The sequence below is a fragment of the Mus pahari genome, chromosome 18 (genome assembly GCF_900095145.1).
Source record: "Mus pahari chromosome 18, PAHARI_EIJ_v1.1, whole genome shotgun sequence".
In the NCBI taxonomy this organism is placed as follows: Eukaryota; Metazoa; Chordata; class Mammalia; order Rodentia; family Muridae; genus Mus; species Mus pahari.
Genome location: NC_034607.1, coordinates 467,315 through 489,435, shown reverse-complemented (window position 1 = coordinate 489,435; position 22,121 = coordinate 467,315). Strand labels below are relative to the sequence as shown.

The window sequence follows — 22,121 nt, the reverse complement described above, 5'->3', positions numbered from 1 at the left end:
GGGATAGAATGAGCTGAGATAAGGGACAGAGAAGAAGCCAATGGTTGGGATCCTAGAATGGATACCTGGGGCCTGGAGCAGGGGGGCAACAAATGCAGGGTCAACAATCCTCAGCACAGGAATCACTGGTCCCAGCCAACAGAGATGAACATCTCGGAAAGTCTGGCCCGCTTCAGTTATCAGCCGCATGCCTTCCTCATTGTGCTCAATCTGAGAATACAGAAGTTTGAGGCCAGTCTATGCATGGTGTCATAGGTGCTCCTGTTTTCTGCCCAACATGCTCATCCCTCTAACCATCCTGCTTGGACCACTCATTCCAATATCTTGATGAGTCAATAGTTCAACTACATGTGTACCTTCCTGCACACATGAGTCTATCCAAATCCCTCTCCCAGACACATCACTCTGTTCGTCCCTTTGTCTTGTGATGTAGATATAGACAATTGAAGGATCAATGGATGGACAGATGGATGGATGGATGGATAGATAGAAAGAAAGATAGATAGATAGATAGATAGATAGATAGATAGATAGATAGATAGATTTATAGATAGATAGATTCATACAGTCTGAATTTAGATGATATGTGACTACTTGATAGAGGGTAGGATATATGATATATGATAGCATATACATAGGCAGATACATAATAGCATGATAGACAACATAGATTACATTGAATGATGTGGTAGATAACTGGAAGCAAAGAAAAATGATTAAAATGGTAGATCTCAGTATATTTTTGTGTATTTATTTCTTTATCATGATTCAGATTTTTCTCCATTTCCTTCATCTGATCACTCACTCTCCATCCTCTCTGGCATCTGTGTATCTCTTTCTATATGGGATTTTTTTTCCTACACCTAAATCATCTATCTCTCCTCTTCATCCCTTCCTTCCTCACACTTCCATCCTCCACTCCAGTTAAGTATAAACCTTCAGCTAATTTCATCCCATCCAATTCTCTCACTTGTCCCCAATTCACCACAGCCTATTAAGATCAGTTCTCTGCAGGAACTTCCAAAGAATTGCAGCAAAGAATCGCAGAGGTTTCCAAATATTGATCCCCAGCTCCAGAGAAGTGTGAACTTGGAAGTCATCTAAGGAGGGAACTGATGAATGACTGAGGATTTGTGCCCCTCAGGTAAGGAGAAAGCTTCAAGAAAGACAGCAGAGGGGAAATGGAAGAATGTGACTGAGGAGTCATGTGGAAAGTTCAAAGGGGAGGGTATCCAGAAGTAGACAGAGAAGGACCTCAGGGAGCAAAGAGGAGACCAAGAAGGATTTAATTCTGGGGCCAAATAGGAGCTACCAGGAAAGGTGGACAAGCCAATGCACCAGAGAGCTGTGAGGAAATGAAGGAGATAGAGCCAGGACTCAGGGACATGGTAATCAAGGGTGAGAGAAATGAGAAACAAGCAGGGAAGGGAACAGCCCATGACAACAATGATCCTTTGTCCATAATCAGAAGGCAGAACCCTGAGGGAGTTGGCACAAGCATTCAATCCCTTGGGAAACAGACACAGATCTCTGTGAGTTTTAGGTCATCCTGGTGTACAGAACAAGCTCCAAGAGAGCCAAAGCTATACAGAAAAGCAAAGTAAAGTAGAAAATGAAAAATCAAAACAAGAAGAACAGCAAAAAGAAGAACAAGAACAAGAAGGACAAAAACAAGTAGAAGAAGTACAAGTAGAAGAAGAAATAGAAGGAGTATGAGAAGGAAGAGGCAGGGAGGAGGAGAAGAAGGAGGAAGGGAAGAACCAAAAGAAGAACAAGGAAAACAAGAACAGGAACAGGAAGAACAAGAAGTAGAGGAAGATGAAGATGAATAGGAGGAGGAAGAAGAGGATGAGGAGGAGAAGGGAGAAGAAGGGAGAAGAAGGAGAAAGAGGAGAAGAAGGAGAAGAAGAAGAAGGAGAAGAAGAAGAAGAAGAAGAAGAAGAAGAAGAAGAGGAGGAGGAGGAGGAGGAGGAGGAAGGGAGGAGGAAGGAAGAAGAGGAAGGGGAGGAGGAGGAGGAGGATGAAAAACAGACGGGAGATTTAGTACAGCAAGACAACATTGGAGGGATAAGAATGGGAGCAGACATGTCACCTGATTCTACAGTATCAGTGTGGATAATAAAACACAACATATGGGCGTTGGGGTCATCAAAAGCAACACTTTTCCAAATGCCTAAAGGAAAATATGAATTGTCAAGAACCTCACACTTGAAATCTTGATAGGAGTCTGAACTCATGGGGAGATGAAAGGGACCTGTAAGGAAGCTGATAGGTTAGGATGCATAAAGGATGGTGATGCTGAGAAGACACTGGATAACAATGGTTAAATGAAAATGTCGGTAGGAAAGAGGATTCTGTTGAGAGAAGCACGACTTGAATGTACGGCATTGGTGATGATATGGATATTATGAGTGATCTAATCCCAAGACATGGTTCTGCAACATGGAGCAGCATGGAGCAAGGGAACCCGGTGACCAGGGAAGGGTGCTGAGTAGGAAGTGTAGTCATTATGATGAGACCAGAGAGAAAATGGTCATGCTGTGNTGTGCCTTTGGAATAAAGTCATTGCTTCGCGTGTAAAAACTCTAAACACTCCAGATAATCATTACCAATGTTACAAAGTGTTCATCCTTAACCTGCGTTGCATAATGGAGCCCACCAATGCATTTTCAGGACAGAGGGCAAGATGAGGAAGGACAGAGGCCAAGAAGTGGAAGGGAAAAAACTACAATCTTTCTTCTGCACCCAAATAGTAGGTGGGGGTAAGAATTCACAGCTGAGTGCTACAGGGCAAGGAGCAACCCAGAGAGATACAGACACTGATCTGAAACCAGAGAGATGAGCCAGACAGGAGGCAGGACCTTGGACATACTGAAGGAAGACCTCAAACCCAACAGTGAAATGGANTATACCAGGGATGCCATTACNGTGTGCTATTCACCACGGGATCCACTGACTATGACACACATCCAGGCACTTGAGGAATCCTCAGTCCTGCTGAGAGTGTGGCCCACAGTGGGGCTGGTGCCGGGTAAGGAAGAGAGAAAGCTGATGAGCACAACTTGGAAAGAAAGACAAATGAATGTGGGGTTGTGATGAGGAGAGGGGCCCAACTAACTTTCTTTGCTTCTCCCTGCTAAGGATCCAGACCTTTCCTGACTTCTAGGGAACACTACACCCGATACCCCAGCCTATCTGCCGCCATACTCACCATGCCCAAGTGACCCAAAAACCAGTTTCTTTTAGGGGGCTGAGGGAAACATCTGAGTCGGGAGCAGTTCTCACAGAATGAGTAAGTCCAGGCAAGGATTCTGGCCAAAATCCAGGAAGCCGCTCCAAGAAGCAGAAGATGCCATGACGAGGTCACCACNGAGCCCAGGTCNNGNNCAGACACACTTAGCCGCAGCATCCTGCTGAGCAGACAGACACAGGAGGAGATTCTGAGGTTTGGAAGAGGAACCTGGAAAACTTCAGAATTTTGAGCATGGGCAGAAACTGAGTGGATTTGGGAGTAGAGCAGAGAAGGGGAGGGAGATACAGGAAGAGACAGAATGAGAGAGAGAAGGAGGCAGGGAACACACAGACAAGAGCTGTTGAAAGTCTGGGATCGCTCAGCCTGAAGCACAAGTAGTTATCCAGAAACCCAGGGTGACTTGTGCCAGTTGTCTCCATGGATCCACCCAACGCTGCTAAACTCATCCTGATCAGAGTCAGGAACATCTCTTGCCTCACAGCCCAAGTCAGTACCTTCTCTCAGGAGCAGCCAGTCCTCTAAGACCTTCTCCCCACTCCTGTGAAGAACATTTATCCCCTGCTTCCTAACTGCAGGGAGACTGAACCAATCAAATCCCTCCCAGGCTCAGCCACTTCCTCCCTGCCTGGGCATCTAGCTAAAGGAGTTGGGCAGGGCCAGACTGGAGTGGAGGGGAGGATCAGGGCCACAGACACACACATTTAGGATACAGCACCTCTGAGTCAGGGCTAAGGTGACTCTGGGCCCTTCCAGGGGCAACCGTCTGCTGACCAAAGCATGAAGGAGGAAGTACAGATGTGCGGGTGGTGTTCGGATGTTCCCGAGCATCTCCCAGGGCTCTCTGTACATCTCGCTGGTGGGAGTGCAGCATGCAGAATTTCTCACTGCAGAACTGCAGGCCTGTCTCTGGAATGCCTCTGCTCACAGACTACAGTCTTGCAGCATTCAGTCCTCTCCATTAGCAGCCCAGCCCCTGGATAGAAACAATTGCAAACTAGACCAGAGAACCCAGCCCTGGTCAGACTGAAGAGATAGATGTCCTGGCTGGGCAAACACAGCTGGCAGCTAAAGGGTCAGAGTTCAGAGCGTTTGTGAGGAGGAAAGGAGTCAGACTGAAGTGCTATCAGCAGAGGGGTACGGGCAAGAATGAACAAGCCTGGAATGACTTGTCTTCCCAGGATGTAATGGGGACTTGACCTTAACAGGGGTGTATGTTGTTCAGAAAGCCTAGATCGCCACCTCTTGTGAAGAGACAAAAAGCAGCCAGCCCTCTCCTTTGTGCAAGCCCTGTTGCCTAGTTTAGCATCAGTATCCCCCTACATCCCCCAACCAGCCAGCACTCCCTCTGGCACAACTGTCTATTGCCTTTGGAGTAAGCAGAAAATTAATGTCCTTAAAGTGATAAGGCCCCCACTTTTAAGCTATGAGAAAGAGACCAGCAAATGTTCCCAGCAGTCAAAGAGTGATATAACAACTGTCCAGATTACCACAACAGGGAAGAATGAACTGAGAACAGGATGAGTTATTCTTTCCCTGGTCAAAGAGGTCCTTTCCCAGATATATGGACCCTCCTTGCTGTCAGAGCAAATGTTATCAATTTGAAGGCTAGCGTTCCTTCCCCCATTTACCCAGTCACGTAACACCAAGGCCTGAAATCCCCAGCTTGGTAATTTCCCCTATATAAACCCTAAGACCCTAGACCTGAGTGTCACATTCCTGACCTATTGTTCATAGAGGGTTGCATCTTGAGTCTGAACTCAAACAAAACGACTCTTGTGTATTCGCGTTTGAGTTGTGGTCTCTTGAGGGTCTCTTGGTGGTCTCGTGAATGGGGCATTACTTTGTGGGGGCTTGTCTGGGATTCCCCAGCAGATTCCCCAGGACCCCCTACTGGGAGAGTCTAGTGCTGGCCCGTGAGTTTTCAGTATTTCTGTATTGTCTTAGTGTCTCTGTTCTCAATTTCATTTTGAGAAAAGCCTGGAGGTGTCTGTAAAAGCAGCAAAGAGTGACTTAGAGCGGCCCCACTGGAGGGTGTGTCTCTCGTTTGTGGGGGAGGAACTCTTAGTAGAGGAAGTAGGGCCTCCCCATTGGTTCCTTTCCTCACCATTCTGCTTTCCATTTCTGAGGTGGTAGTCTGTGGGTCTGTGTGTTTGGATTTTTTTCTGGTTTCAATGGCAACACGGATACTTCATGCATGTTTGTTTATCTGTTTTGTTCCTTGTTGTATTTGGTTTCTATATCTATTGGACTTTAACAGATGCTATGGAACAAACTGATTCTCACTCTCTCAATATTGTTTTTAGCTCATTTTAAGGAAATCAGGGCCAGAGCTCACAACCTCTTGGTAGAAGTGAAGAAGGGGAAAATGACTACCTACTACAGCTCAGAGTTGCTGACTTTTGATGTTGTCTGGCTGCCAGAGGGGATTTTCCTTCTTCCCACGGTGTTAGCAGTAGAAGACAAGGTGTTTCAAAAGGCACAGGAGCACCCTGATTGCCACAGACGGACCTCACTTGGGTCCTCGATCTGCGTGGAATGGGTCTCTTGGTTGCAGGCGAGCAAGGATTCAGCGAATGAGTGACAGACAGTTTGACATGAGAGAGAGTATAAAACTGAATGTATTGATTAAAATGAGCATCACATCTTTAATACAGAACAAACAAGAGAAGCAGGGCAGGATACATTCGCAGATACAATGACACAAAACAAAGGATTGAATACAACAAAAGATTAGGGGGTGGGACCAGGCAGCTTGAGGAGGAAGCCAGGTGCAAGGCTACTGGATAGTTAAACCCCACTGTCAGGGGTCCCCAGTAAATCCTGTTATGCTGTTCCTTTGGGCCTAGCAGAAAAACCTGTTTTGGGGGTTCTGCTAATGCAATACCACAACCCCCCTATTTCCTAGGCCTTGGTAAGCTTTGCCCTGAGCTTGGCTCTGTTCTTTGTGATGCTTCTTTACTAGAAGTGAGTTAGAATGTTAATGAATAGGTAACCTTGTCACTGAATTCTGAGCTTCTGGCTTTAAGGAATTTTTTTAGGACTTTGGAACACTGGTGGAAACTTCACCTATGGTAAAAAATTCAATCTTTAAAGGCATTGATAATACTGAAAGAGAGCATACACCATACTAACATGTGGATAGGGTTCGTGTATATAGATTATTGGAAATGCCAGGACTCCAGGAGGCTGAGTCTCCTTGAGACACTTTTTCCTCAGGACTCGTCCAGGTTTTTAGACCTGTTGTGAGTCACTACTAGAGTGGGCATGACACCTGATCAAGTCTGCTATATAGTAGTTTGGAAGGACTTGGTTACCAACCCACCACAATGGGTTAAGTCTTTCTTCTTTTCCCTTGCTAAAGTTTTCTCATCAACAGAACAGTGTCGGCCCTGGTGGTGGGAGAATGGAAACAAGAAGTTCCCATATCCACTGCCACTTCTCCATCCTATCATACAGGATAGCACCCCTGAGGATATTGTCTTCCCCCCTTGGTACTATCAGCACTTCCCCCAGTGTAGGCCTACAGCTCCAGTGGTATCAACTTCAGGAATAGAAAGGGGGCCTGCACAGGGAACAGAAGCAAGCATATGGTGCCTCCTGAGGCTGCCCAGCCAGAGGCAGATCCCACTATTTTACCCCTAAGGACAGCAGGACCAGTCTATCAACAAGAGAATCAACCTCACTATTATTGGCCCATTGCTACAGCTGATCTTTATAGTTGGAAGAGGGAAAATGCCCAATTCTCTGACAACTCTAGGGAGCTCATTGGTCTCTTAGACAGTATCCTGTTCACTCATCAGCCCATATGGCACGATTGTCAGCAGCTTTCGTAGATTCTTTTCACCATGGAGGAAAAGGAACACATCATTTTAGAGGCCCAAAAGAATGTAGGAGACAATGCCATTCCAGCCCAGAACCCAGCCGATAGTGACAATGGATTTCCCCTCAAGAGAACAGGCTGGGACTACAATACAAGTGAAGGTAGGGAGCATCTTCGAGTCTATGGCCAGACTCTGATGGCAGGTCTCTTGGCAGCCACTAGGCAACCCACTAATTTGGTTAAGGTTTGTGATGTTAATCAGGAGGCTAATGAAGACACAGCAATATTTCTTGAGGGGGTTATGGATGCTTTCTGACATTATATGCACCTAGATCCTAAAGAGACAGGGAATTCTAACACAGAAGTGCTGGTGTTTATCAATCAGTCAGCATCAGACATTAGAAGGAAGTTAGGAAGATTAGGAGAAAAGTCATTGAGGGATTTAATGGAGGTCACAGAAAAGGTGTATCACAGTAGAGAAACCAAAAATGAAAAAAAAAAAAAGATTAAGACAGGAAAGATATTGAACAGAGATTTGGCCAAAGCCCTTAGGGCCAATAATGTTCTGGACTTGAGAGAAAGAAAGTGCCAGCTCCAGTGTATTGCTAAAGAAGCAGACAGAACCTAGAGCTTATCAACCACCATTAGGTAAGAACCAATGCACCTATTGTAAAGAGAAAGGGCACTGGGCTAAAGGGCGTGCAAAGAAAAAATCCAAAGGTCAAGACCATGATCGCAGAAGGAGAAGACTGAGGGAGTCAGGATTGGGACCTCCTCCCCAAACCCAGGGTAGTCCTTAGAGTGGAGGAGAAGCCCCTAGACTTCCCGGTGGATACTGGAGCTCAACATTCAGTGCTCTTGAGGGCTAAAGGGCTACTGTCTTCCAAGAGGTCCTGGGTGCAGGGGATCACAGGCACCAGACAATATTCATGGAACACCTGAAGAACAGTGGACTTAGGAAAGGGATGGGTAACTCATGCGTTCATAGTCATTCCCGAGTGCCCATACCCCTTACTAGGGAGGGACCTTCTAGCAAAAATGAGAGCCCAAATTCATTTTAAACTTATGAAAGTATGGTTATTCGATCAGAAAGGTAACCCAATCAAGGTGTTGACTCTCAACTTGGCTTCTGAGAATGAGTATAGACTATATGAGTCACCAGACACCCCCTAAACAAGATTTGGATGTTTGTTTGAAAAAGTTTCCCCAGCAATGGTCAAAAACTTAACAAAACATAAATTCCCTATGTTTGTAGAGCTTAAACAAAGGGTGGATCCAGCATGAGTCTGCCAATATCCCATGTCTCAAGAGGTACAAAAGAGGAACCAAAGACTATGGGCCCTGGGAGTTCTCAGGCCATGTCAATCATTCTAGAATACTCCATTGTTGCCCATAAAGAAGCCACATTCCAATGACTATCGCCCTGTCCATGACTTACTGGAAGTTAACTGCAGGGTGATAAACATATACCCAACGGTGCCTAATCCTTATACTTTATTGAGCTTGTTGCTACCAGATCAGAAATGGTATTCTGTTCTTGACCTAAAAGATGTTTTGCCTTTAAATGATGTCATCCCACAAGAGACATTAACGGACAACTCACCTGGACCCACCTGCCCCAAGGCTATAAGAATCCATCACCATTTTTGGTGAAGCTTTACATGAGGACTTGGGTGAGTGCTGGGCTACCAACCCAGACATATTCTTCTTCAGTATGTAGATGATCTTTTGGTTACCGCAGAAACTAAAGAGATGTTGCAAGACAGGGACTCAAAATCTCTTACAGACTCTGGGGGTCATGGGATATCATGCATCTGCTAAAAACAAAAAACAAAAAGCAAAAAAACACAGCTCTACAAGACCAATGTCATCTATCTCAGTTATATTCTGAAAAAAGGCCAGAGATGGCTTTCCACAGCAAGAAAAGAAACTGTCATCAACATCCCTACTCCCCAGAATCCATGATAAGTGAGAAAGTTTTTGAGGCCCGCAGACTTTTGTAGATTATAGATTATGGGGTTTGCTGAAATAGCTAAATCTTTATATGATGCCACGGACTTTGTTTAGACTCAAGAACAACAAAGGGCCTTTAAAAAAATTAGAGCCAGGCGTGGTGGCAGGCGCCTTTAATCCCAGCATTTGGGAGGCAGAGGCAGGAGAATTTCTGAGTTTGAGGCCAGCCTGGTCTACAAAGTGAGTACCAGGACAGCCAGGGCTATACAGAGAAACCCTGTTTTGATAAATCAAAAAAAAAAAAAAAATTGAACACGCCTTGCTGTCAGCCCCTGCTTTGGGGCTAAGCCATTCCATCTATATGTTGATGAACATAAAGGAATTGCCAGAGTCTTAACCCAAACTCTAGGGCCATGGAAACAGCCAATGGCTTTTTTTGTCCAAGAAAGTAGACCCAGTGACATCAGGATGGCTACCTTGCCTGTGTGTCATTGCACATACAACATGGTTGTAGATGCAGATAAATTAACTTTGGGCCAAAATTTAGCCATAACCCACCCCCATACAATTGAAGGAGTACTCAAACAGCTGCCTGGTAGGTGGCTCAGTAATGCCGGCATGACTCAGTACCAGACCTTACTAATTATCCCTGGCTGAGTTACCTTCCAGCCCCCTGTCTCCTTGAATCCTGGGACTCTTCTCCCTGACCCTGACTTGGACCATCCGCTCCACTAATGCAGTAAAACCTGTCTCATACATAGAACCCAACCCAACTCAAAGCACTCCCCTCTGCCAGGGTCCGAGAGGACTTGGTTTACAGATGGAAGCAGCTCCATCTGCAAGGGTCAGAGGAAGACAGCAGCAGCAGGGACCACAGAAACAGAGGTCGTCTGGGCTCAGTCTCTTCCCCAAGGTACTTCAGCTCAAAAGGCTGAATTGATAGTGCGTACCCAGGCCCTCATCATGGAAAGAGAACTGGCTGTTAATATTTACACTGACAGCTGATATATATTCACAACTGCTCATATACATGGAGCTATTTATCAGGAGAGAGGGTTCCTAACTGCAGAAGGGATAAATAAGGATAAAATTCTACAGGTACTCAAAGCCCCCTGGTTGCAAAAGAGGTTGTCCATCATACATTGTCCAGGCCATCAAAAAGGAACAACCCCGGTATTCCAACCATCTACATACTGAAGAAGAATATGTCTAGCTGGCAAAACTGCTAAGGAGGTAGCCCTAAAAGAAACAGCAGCCTCTGTGTTTGCTACTGTCCTGCCCAAGCCACCCAATCCCAACTTACCAGAATGCCAAGGCCATATGGAGAAAGAGATCAAATGGGCTAAAAATCAGTCCCTGAGTCAATGTTTGGAAGGCCGGTGGTGATTGACTGATGGTAAGCTAATATTGCCCACCTCCTGGGCAAAAACCATCCTCAGGAAAATCCAGTCACTCACATGGGAGTGAGACAAATTGCCGACAAAATGAGATAATCTAAGGTGACTTTCAAGGATATGCAGAACACTATTGAAGATATAGTGTCAAGCTGCAGAGCTTGCCAGCTAACCAGCACCCATAACACTCCCAGACATCCAGGCTCTCAACTGCGAGGTAAGAGGCCAGGGGTCTGCTAGGAAGTTTGACTTTATAGAAATCAAACCAGGGAAGTACAGTTACAAGTGCTTGCTGGTGTTCCTGGACACTTTCTCCACATGGACAGAAGCATTCCCAACGAAGGCCGAGACTACACAGGTAGTGGCTAAGAAGTTACTAGAGGATATATTACCCAGGTATAGAGTCCCTCATATGATAGAGTCAGATAATGGACCAACATTTGTGTCCAAGGCAAGCCAGGATGTAGCAAGATTTATTGGGGCAGATTAGAAATTGCACTGTACATATCGACCCCAAAGTTCAGGACAGTTAGAAAGAATGAACAGAACATTAAAAGAGACCTTAATTAAATTCACTTAGTTATGTCAAATGTTGTTTTGCTGGGGTACACAGCAGAAAGGATACCTTGCTAAAGCAGACACGTGCTTTCTTGAAGCGAATACAGGTGAAAGGATGTTTGGATATAGCAAACATTTATATAAAAAGACACCTGATACTTGGCATGATTCCGTCCTGTGCATCTGTCCTGTGGATCAGCAGGCAGTTGTTTTCTGTCCGGCTTCTCCCACACCAAAGTGAACGCCTCCACCTCATAGAAGACTCAATGGACGTGAATATGAGTCCTCTTAGGCCTCAGAATTACCTTTTCGGCTGTGAACTAAAGGCTGACAAAGACTATCACTTTAAAGTGGATAATGATGAAAATGAGCACCAGTTGTCATTAAGAACGGTCAGTTTAGGAGCAGGGGCAAAAGATAAGTTACACATTGTAGAGGCAGAAGCAATGAACTATGAAGGCAGTCCAATTAAAGTCACACTGGCAACTTTGAAAATGTCTGTACAACCAACAGTTTCCCTTGGGGGCTTTGAAATTACACCACCTGTGGTCTTACGGTTGAAGTGTGGTTCAGGGCCTGTGCACAATAGTGGACAGCACCTGGTAGCTGTAGAGGAAGATGTGGAGTCTGAAGATGAAGATGAGGAGGACATAAAACTCTTGGGCATGTCTGGAAAGAGATCTGCTCCTGGAGGTGGTAACAAGGTTCCACAGAAAAAAGTAAAACTTGATGAAGATGATGAGGACGATGATGAGGATGAGGATGAGGATGATGAGGATGATGAGGATGATGATGAAGATGATGGGGACGATGATGAGGATGAAGAGGATGATGAGGATGATGATGATGATGATGATGATGATTTTGATGAAGAGGAAACTGAAGAAAAGGTCCCAGTGAAGAAATCTGTATGAGATACCCCAGCCAAAAATGCACAAAAATCAAACCAAAATGGAAAAGACTTAAAACCGTCAACACCAAAATCAAAGGGTCAAGAGTCCTTCAAAAAACAGGGAAAAACTCCTAAAACATCAAAAGGACCTAGTTCTGTAGAAGACATTAAGGCAAAAATGCAAGCAAGTATAGAAAAGGGCTTCCCAAAGTGGAAGCCAAGTTCATTAATTATGTGGAGAATTGTTTCCGGACGACTGACCAGGAGGCTATTCAAGATCTCTGGCAGTGGAGGACGTCTCTTTAAGGAAAGGGTTTAAACCGTTTGAAATATTCTGTCTTACTTCTTTTCTGTAATAGTGGATATCTGACTGTTCTTTTTATAATACAAAGTGAGAACTTTCCCTACTGTGTTTGATAAATGTTGTCCAGGTTCAACTGCCAAGAATGTGTTGTCTAAAATGCCTGTTTAGTTTTCAAGGATGGAACTCCACCCTTTACTTGGTTTTAAGTATGTATGGAATGTTATGATAGGACATAGTAATAATAGTGGTGGTCAGATGTGGAAATGGTAGGGAGACAAAAATATACATGTGAAATAAACTCAGTATTTTAATTAAGTAAAAAAAAAAGACACCTGATGAAGGAGCATAAACACAAACGCACACATATTGGGGATGAGCCCTGAGCCTTGTTTTGGTTTGCTATGCCTCACTATTCTTTGCTAATGACAGCATGTATTGGTTTGCCCTACACAGACTTGTTGATCTCCCCTAGTGGTGACACCAGGGGAAGCTCACCCCAGATCTGCTCCTGAGGCTCCTGCTCTAGCTTCCTGTTTCCACAGCTTCTCTGCCTGTTAGTGTTCATGCCTGGGGTCTGCCCGCCTGGAGGACTGGTCTGCAGCTGCTGCATCTTACTTGGTGTTTGCTATAGGATTTAATGGCTGACAAAAAAAAAAATCGAGCTCACTCCCAAAGAACTATTGCTGAACAGATCCACTTCCCCCATCCTAATAACTTTTCATTCCACTACCTCTGTTGAATGGTGGACGAGAGGAGAGGTTCAACCCTTATTAAAAGCAGGATACATAAAATTTATGCCTACAGACTCATGGTTAAGAGAGCACTTTGAGTATCATAATAGACTCTGGACTCTTAAATAGTAGAGGGACAAAAACTAACATTTCCCAGATTAAGTGAGTTTTGCACTATGAGGTAAAAATGAAAGTTTATGCGCCATTACAAACAGCTGTTCTCCACATTCATGCTCACACACACCCACACACAAATTGTAATAAAACAACCATAACCAAGGCTGGATTGATAGCTCATTAGTTCTGAGTGTGCTGCTCTATCAAAGGACATGAGTTCCTCCTAATACCATGCTAAGTATCTCTCACTACCATGTGTAACTCTAAATCTAAAGGCTCTGACACACTCTTCTAGCCTTCTAGTCCCCTGCACTGAATAACACATACCTTCACACAGACACAAAGGACACACAATGTGCCCAAGTGAGTCAAACAACAATTTCACCTGTGCCCTCTATTTTGCACAATGCCCAAATCCAAGTTCTTTGGGTTATATCTAGACCCATCGAGTACTGATGTGTGTCAGTGTGATCTGAAAATCATAAAAATCAAAAGTAATAGTCACTCCAACATAGTGAAATCAGGACTGGATCATGCCCATTTGAAATTTCACCTGAGATTTGGTGTAGAGAGAATCTCTTCTGTTCTGTGAGGAAGCGTCAGCTGTCAATAAAAAGCTAAAGGCCAATTAGCTGAGGCAGGAGAAGAAGCTGGGCCATCCAGAGAAAAAGAGATGCCCTGGGAGAGAGCCAGGTTCAGGAAGATATCCTCAGCCTAGAAGAGTGGAGCTATGGAACTGGGGAGAGGTTTAACTAACAAGGTGGCAGACATAGAAGAGTATAAGCAGGTTAAATAAGTTATGACAAGACAAAACTTATGGCCTAGGCACTTACTCATAGGAGCGAGCCTCTAAGTCATCATTCAGGAATTAGGGTGTGGGTAGAAAAGCCTGTGGTTACAACTTGGTGCTTACATTAAAACAAAGCTAAGTTATTTGTGTTAAAGTTCTGCAGTTTTACAACTCTTAAACCTGAAACCTTTTCTAATTTCTTAAGTGAGTAAATAACAAGAAAAGAGGGTAAGAAACATAGAGCCAGCTGTGCATGAACCATAATGGGAGGTTACATGCTGACGTGAGGCAGGCCCTGGGCTCCAACCCCCAAACTGGAGAAAGTAAGAACATAGACATTACATCATGAAGAACAGACTGCTAAAGTGGGCCAGTACATAGACATTATATCATGAAGGGCAGAGGGATTGTTGAGATGTGTCAGCAGGTCAAAGTGCTTGTCATGCAAACATGAGGAACGGAACTTAGATCCCAGCACCCACATAAAATGCTGAGCATTGCACATGTCTGTAATCCCAGCTCTGAGGGTATTAAGAGGATTGCTAAGGCTCACTGGTTTCTAGCTTTAGCCAAGAAAATGGGAGCCCTAGGTTCAGAGAGATTCTGTCTCAAAGGACTAGAGAGTGATAAAGAAGGACACAAATGCTCTCTTCTGGCGTCTGTGTGTTTACAGGTGTATTCCCCAATCTACATACAAGAGTGCACATACCCTCCTGTCGATCCATGAGCATGGGAGATCTTTCCATCTACTGAGGTATTCTTTGATTTCTTTCTTCAGAGACCTGAAGTTCTTGTCACACAGATATTTCACTTGCTTGGCTAGTCACACCAAGATATTTTATATTATCTGTATCTACTGTGAAGGGTGTCATTTCCCTAATTTCTTTCTCAGCCCATTTATCCTTTGAGTAGAGGAAGGCTACCGATTTGTTAGAGTTAATTTTAAATCCAGCCACTTTGCTGAAGTTGTTTTTCAGCTGTAGGAGTTCTCTGATAGAATTTTGGGGGTTGCTTATGTATACTATCATATCATCTGAAAATAGTAATATCTTGACTTCCTCCTTCCCAATTTGTATCCCTTTGATCTCCTTTTGTTTTTTAAATGATCTGGACAGAACTTGAAGTAGAGGGAGGGAGGGATCTGGGAGGGAGAGAGAAAGGGGAGGGAAAAAAAGGGCAAGCAAGATCAGGTATTGGAAGGGGCAGGAGAGAAGTATAGAGGTTCAGGAAATCAAATAGAAATGTTTAGCAAAAGAGGATGGGGAACTGTGGATAGCCACTACAAAGTCCCAGAGGCCAGGGAAGTGAGAAGCTCCCAGAACCCAACAGAACTGACTTTAGCCATAATAAGCAACAAAGGGGAAATAGAACCTGTAGAGACCACCTCCAGTAGATAGGCACGGCCCCCAGTTGAGAGATAAGGCCACCCACCTATCTCAAAAATTTTAACCCAGAAGTGTTCTTTTACAAAGGCAAGACAAGACAAAAATTGGAACAGAGACTGAAGGAAAGGCCACCCAGAGACCACCCCACCTAGAGATCCATCCCATCTGCAGACAACAAACCCCAACACTATTGCTGATGCCAAGAAGTGCTTGCCGACAGAGCCAGGCTTGGCTGTTCCCTAAAAGGTTCTACCAGCACCTGAGCAATACAGATGCAGAAATTCACAGCCAACCATCAGACTGAGCCCAGGGACCCCAATGAAAGAACTAGGGGGAAGACTGAAGGAGCTGAAGGGGATTGGAACCCCATAGTAAGAACAATATCAACTAACAGGACCACTCAGAGCTCCCAGAGACCAAACCACCAACCAAAAAGCATACATGGAAGGATCCATGGCTCCAGATACATATGTAGGAGAGGATGGCCTTATCTGGCATCAGTGGGAGGGGAGGCACTTGGTCCTGTGGAGGTTTGAAGACCCAGCACAGGAGGATGCTATAGTGATGAGGTGGGAGCAGGTGAGTGGATGGGGGAGCACCCTCATAGAGGCAAAGGGGAGAGGGGAGGGGAGATGAGGGGAGGGGGTGTGTGGAGGGATAATCGGGAAGGCAGATATCATTTGAAATGTAAACAAATAAAATGATTAGTAAAAAAAATTGCACTCTGGATGAATGGAAGATGTTTGCTTAATATTTTGACTATGTTAAATAAAGTCTCAGTCAATGAAAAAGGACCTTAAACTCCTTATTCTTCTGACAAAGTGAGAGCCAGGGTTATGTTTTAAATTTTAATTACTGTGCCTAAGAGATTTCTGAAACAACAGTGCCTCTGATCTGTAAGCCCCTTGCCCAAGCACAGATATTTCCTGAAAGACTGGAGGCTATTTCAGGATTGTTTATAGGAAGTAACAATCCACATGTTTTCGCTTCTCTAACCAAGTTTGCCAAAGTTGGGCAAAGACCCAACTACTAAGATGTGTTTGGTCAGAGGCAGGAGGTGTATATGTGGGAAACACATCATGCTATCTGCTTGCCACTAACCAGCCCTGGTTGGAAACATGGTGAATTGTGGGATTTACCTTTTTAAGCCCCTGCAAACTGTGGCTCAGGGCCATTTTCTGGAAACCAGGAGATGGACCTAGCAGGACAATCCATCGAACTGCCAGTATTTAATTAAAGTTCGTTTCATATTCGACTTTTAAATTGTGGTAAGGGTATCATTCTCGCCTCTATCCTTCAAATGCTGGGGTTGCAGAATTCAGCTACCAAGGATGGCTCTAGATTGAAACATAAACCTTAAAAATGAAAATCACAAAACACCAGAAGAAAGCCTAACCTGGTGTTAGAAATATTTATAAGAAAAACATACCCTTAATTGATATCTTTAAATGTTTCCATAAATTCAAAATGAAAAGGCTTTAAAACATTTATTCAATTACCTGGGTAAGGTGGCATTCAGCTCTCAGGAAGTAGAGGCAGGAGGATGAAGAATTAAAGGCTACAAGAAATGCTGCATCTTGGGCAATGAGACAATTCAGAAGATAAAGGCCCCTGCCACCAAGCTTAATTACATAAATTCCTAGTTGTCTGTCACATGCAAATACACACACATACACACACACAAATAAATAAACTTTAATTTAAATTTGATGAAGAAAAAAAATCCTTGAAATATAGCGTGGTGGTGTGAATAAGAATGGACTGCATAGGCTCATCTATTCGTATGCTTCATCCCCAGTTAGTGACCAGTTTGGGAAGCACTAGATGTGGTCTTGTTGTAAGAGGTGTGTCATTGGGATAGGGCTCTGAGCTTTGAAAAGCCCATATCAGGCCCAAGCTCAATCTCTCTCTCTCTCTCTCTCTCTCTCTCTCTCTCTCTCTCTCTCTCTCCTGCCTGTAAATCAAGATGTAACTCTCAGCTACCTCTCCAGCACCACGTCTGCCTGCCTGCCAACATGCTTCCTGCCATAATGATGATGGACTCAATCTCTGAAGTTATAAACAAGCCCTTCATTAAAGTCGTTCTTCTATATGTCACCTTGGTCATGATGACACTTCACAGCAAGAGAACCCTAAAACATGCTGTAAGATTCTCTGAAGACTTAGATTAATTCCATATTCAAGGTTAGCATAATCTATTATAAATGTGTCAGGTTTTCTAAATAATCAACGTTTTCAATATCATCCAATAGATCCCTTGCCAGAGTCGTCGTCTCTTTAGAATTTGTTGAGATTTTTCATAGAATTGTAAGGATTTTGACTAGGTTCACCCTCCAGTACTCTACCCTCCTTTGACCGTTTTTGTCCTCTTCCCCTTCCTGATTAACACCCTTCTATTTGACATCTTATCTTTCCTTTCCTTTTTTAATTCCTCTCTCTCTCTCTCTCTCTCTCTCTCTCTCTCTCTCTCTCTCTCTCTCTCTCTCATTTTTCTTTTTGGTAAAAACTTGGCAATCATTCTTTTCCAGCACTGGGCATCACAGAGCTTGCACACTAGCAAGTACCCACAACTGAACTGTGTCTCCACCCAAAAATCATATTCTAATTGGAAAAGTTAAAGTTTACAAAGATTAGACAATCTAGAAATAAAAGAGGAAGCCGGCACTCGGGAGGCAGAGGCAGATGGATTTCTGAGTTCGTGGCCTGGTGTACAAAGTGAGTTCCAGGATAGCCAGGACTATACAGAGAAACCCTGTCTCAAAAAAACAAAAAAAAANGAGAGAGAGAGAGAGAGAGAGAGAGAGAGAGAGAGAGAGAGATGTGATGTGGAGGTCAGAGGACAACTTGTAGGCGCCAGTTCTTTCCTTCCACCATATGGCTCCTGGGGATTGAATTCAGTTATCATGCTTGGCAGCAAACACCTCTAAACCATCTCACTAGAACATTTTCTTGATTAATTATACCACCTTACAACTAGACGCACTTAAGTAAGTATTTCAGTTGTGTGGATCCCCATATCTCCCCATTGGCATTAAAGCTAGGAGGAAACAGTTAGGGCTGTAAGTTCCTTCAATGCTGCTTGTTTAATGGAGACATACATGTTCGACTGTCCACATCTGTAATCACTAACACAGTTTGCCAGCAAGGCCAAGGAGGCAAAGGCAGGCCTATTAGAAACCTTTTCTGTACAGATGTAACACATGTCTATTCACCACAGAAAGGGAAGTTAGGACAGACAAAAGTAATGCTATACTGAAGTCCAACTTGGTAAGCCGGTGAGTTTTTACTGGGGTTCCTTACAGGGATATGAGCAAGAGTTCATTTAAAGGAGCAGGGGTGGTCCAAAACCAGTTGCATCACCGGGAAGCTCAACCCAGCACATGACAACGGATGGAGGCTGCAACCCCAGAGTTCACTGCACAGCTTGCAGGCAGTTCCACAGTCTAAGAGTCTCTCTTCTGTAGCTCATCTAGTCAGAGCCTCTGTCCTCAGCAGCTGTTTACTGCTGTAGGAGAGCTGGGGAGGAAACATCTATAGATCTTAGTAGATCATTGCTCCTTTCAGGGCTAGTACTCTGATAGAAATGATACCTTTTGGGTCAGGGGAAGCAGAGATCCATATAAAGCTTCAGCCCAATCCCGGGGCTACATATGAGCAGAACAAAGACTAGTGTAGTCGAGACAGGAGAGCTGATCTGAAATCTGAACTGCCTCCATGCTCAGACTAGCATCTGAGCTAGAGGGAGACAGACATTAACAATGACTTAGAGAACTGAGCTGAAATTACAATCATTACAGAGGAAGAGAGAGAAGTTATGCTATGGCACTAAGTTGGTTGATTTTTCTCCTAAATCCAAACTGCCAGCAACATGGGACTCAATCTACAAAACACAGCATCTATAGGGCCTAAAGCCCAATGCAAAATTAAGTTGAACTTCAGTGACATGCTATACTCGTACAAACTAAAATTTTCAAATAAAATACAGAAATTATCCAAATTCAATACAAACAGCAACAAGAAAAACAGTTCCCTGGGCAGGCTCCTGGTTCAGATGGAACCAGTTCTTAGGGTAAAAGACAGGTCGCTCTGAGATGTTGGGAGATACTCACTGGTTTCACTTACACTCCAATGGAGTACCTAAAAAATATGCTTAGAATGAATGAAAGCATAGTAGTTTTCAGGAGAGAAAGAGAAACTTTAAGGGATAAACAAATGGCAAATTTAACATAGAAAACTGAAATAAAATTCTATTGGATGAATTAAATTAGGAAAATGGAGATGGCCCAAAGGGCAGCAAACCTGGACCTATCGTGATAGAAATTATATAACAAAAAAAAAAAAAAAAAAAAAAAAGAACATGGAGGTGCATACCTTGAATCCCAGTACTCCAGAGCCAGAGGCAGGTGGATTTCTGAGTTGCAGGTCAAGCTGGTCTACATAATAAGTTGCAGGTCGGTTATGGCACATAGTCTGTAAGTCTATGCTTATAAGTAAATAAATATATAAAAATATAAGGAGTCCACCTATCAATTACTAAAACCCTTTTACAAACCCATAGTAGTAAAAATGAGAATAACTTTTTATAGATTTATTATTATTATTATTATTATTATTATTATTATTATTATTATTATTATTATTAAGTACACTGTAGCTGTTTTCAGACGCACCAGAAGAGGGCATCAGATCTCATTACAGATGGTTGTGAACCACCATGTGGTTGCTGGGATTTGAACTCAGGACCTTTGGGAGAGCAGTTGGTGCTCTTAACCTCTGAGCCATCTCTCCAGCCCAAGAATAACTTTTTAAAACTTTTACTGCGTAACAAGAACATGAAATATGTGGACTCCAACATGGGGTGGGCACATGAGCACCTAAAACCATGGCACCTTCTGAAGACAGTCCAAACACTGTTGGGAAGTGGGTAGATAAAATAGATGAAGAGTTTCAAAAAACTAACAAGGAGCGAACAAAAATGTGCTAAATTAACCAGGGGTGGAATTGCAGCTCTGAGGAGGTGGAGACAGGAGGCTAACCCCAGATACACAGCATGTCGGAAGCCACCATGACTTTCATGAGAAGCTGTCTCAAAAGGGGGTGGGGAATGTTTGTGTTCTCCAAATATAGGGCAGATTCTCTCCCTACATCTAAAGCACTAAACCTTTAATGTTAATTACCATATCTGATACTTCAAAGACTTGTCATTTCCCTATGGTGAGAATATTTAAATTTTTTTCTTCATTTATTTTGTGATACAGAATATAGTACTTTAAACTGGTCACAGTAGTGCAGAACAGAAATGATCCTCCTAATGTGCAACGTTACAAATTTCCCAAGTCTTCCTTAGACTAATCTCTGCTCAGACAGGTGAAGAGCTACACAGTATTTTTAAGACCTAGAAGGAAGAATGTTTGAAATTCTAGTAGAAAATGTAAGAATCAATAAAGAAGGGGTAAGAGCAAACATTTAATTGGGTTGTCTCATGGTTTCAGTAGTTCAGTGCAGTATCATTGTGGTGGGAAACATGGCATCATGCTAGCAGACTCTTGTTGGAAGAGCCAATAATTCTACATCTTGATCTGAAGGCCAACAGGAAGAGACTCTCTTCTGCAGCCAACTAGTAGGAGGGTCTGTAATTTCACACTAGATGGAGTTTGAGGAAATACCTTAAAGCTTGCCCTCACAGTGCCACACTTCTTCCAACAGGACTACATCTATTCCAACAAGTGTACACCTCCTACTAATGTTATTCCCCATGGGTCAAACATATTTAAACCACCATAGAGATCATGGACCAAATTGTAATTCAGATGAGAGAAATTCAGTGATGTGTGTGTGTGTGTGTGTGTGTGTGTGTGAGAGAGAGAGAGAGAGAGAGAGAGAGAGAGAGAGAGAGAGATGTATGCACACACACATGATCAGGAATTGTTGCAAATCAACCCAGCAAATAACATGTGGCCCAAAGGTTATATTCTAGGACTTCAATCATGTCAAACACAAGAAGTTAAAGAAAGAGATGTAGAATGTAGAACATAAGCAAGCAGTGGCAAGGTAAAAGAGGTCATTGAAATGATGCTAGTGATGAGGATGAGAAGAAAAATGAATTAGGTTTGAAATGCCATAATAAATCCTAACATGCTATATGAAAATTAACTGATTAATTAATTAATGAGATAAAGAGATATCCAAACTGGATATGTAACCCCTGGATGTAGAGGCATTAAACTACTGAATTCCAAGCTACTTCATCAAAAAAAAAAAAAATCAAAAGTAGCAGTCAGCATGATAGCTTGCAACTATAATAACAGGAGTAGAGATCACAAGGTACCAAGCTCAGCACTCAGTCTCCTCAGGACTGAGATCCCTCAGCAGCTCCTGCACCTCTCATAAGCAGCGCTCCTGGTGCTCCCGGTGCCTCGCCAGGTTGTACAGGGTCCAGGAGAGTGCATGTCCTGAGGGGCACACAAGCAAACATGGATCCCTGGCCACCTCAGCACCAAAGGGTGCTCAGGGAGGGTAGAAAGTGCTGGATGGGTAGACATAAGATGAAAGGAGACAGGAGAGGAATAGCTGAGCTTGTTGCAGAGTCACAAGAGACCAAGGGTATAACAGAGTCTCCTCCATGAGGCCCTTGGATTGACCCTGCCTCCTCTCTAGATGCACAAGAACCCTCACGTCCAAACATGAAAGTGTATGCTTCTGCCCAGATGTCCTCATCTGAGAGCTCCTTTCCACGTTCATCCTGGACATAACATGAGGCCCTCAGGTCATGCAGTGTCTGGGGCTCCTGAGCCTGACATGACACAGTCAGTCTTGATTCCCATTCTGCTCACCAGGACCTTAGCTTTCCTCACCCTCTACAGCCTGTCCCACATTTTCTTTCTTGGGCTTCTGCTGTTGTTTTCTCCTTTCACACAGCATTCA

General features: G+C 43.7%; 1 protein-coding gene and 3 pseudogenes across 1 annotated transcript in view; 1 reads left to right on the top strand and 3 right to left on the bottom strand.

Annotated features, from left to right (window-relative positions):
- The window catches only part of LOC110335977 (cytochrome P450 4F5-like), a 12,595-nt gene extending 9,185 nt beyond the window's left edge, over positions 1 to 3,410 (bottom strand). Inside the window, exons 1-2 of the mRNA XM_021218416.2 lie at positions 3,212 to 3,410; positions 66 to 210 (exon numbers count right to left, since the gene is read on the bottom strand). Of these exons, the coding sequence (XP_021074075.1) occupies positions 66 to 210; positions 3,212 to 3,409 (343 nt within the window). The 5' untranslated portion in view covers position 3,410. The remainder of the gene's footprint in view (positions 1 to 65; positions 211 to 3,211) is intronic.
- A 778-nt stretch (positions 3,411 to 4,188) lies between these two features.
- The window catches only part of LOC110335974, a 100,856-nt pseudogene continuing 82,923 nt past the window's right edge, over positions 4,189 to 22,121 (bottom strand).
- Positions 11,239 to 12,176, top strand: LOC110335976 (annotated as a pseudogene).
- The window catches only part of LOC110335975, a 7,416-nt pseudogene continuing 6,876 nt past the window's right edge, over positions 21,582 to 22,121 (bottom strand).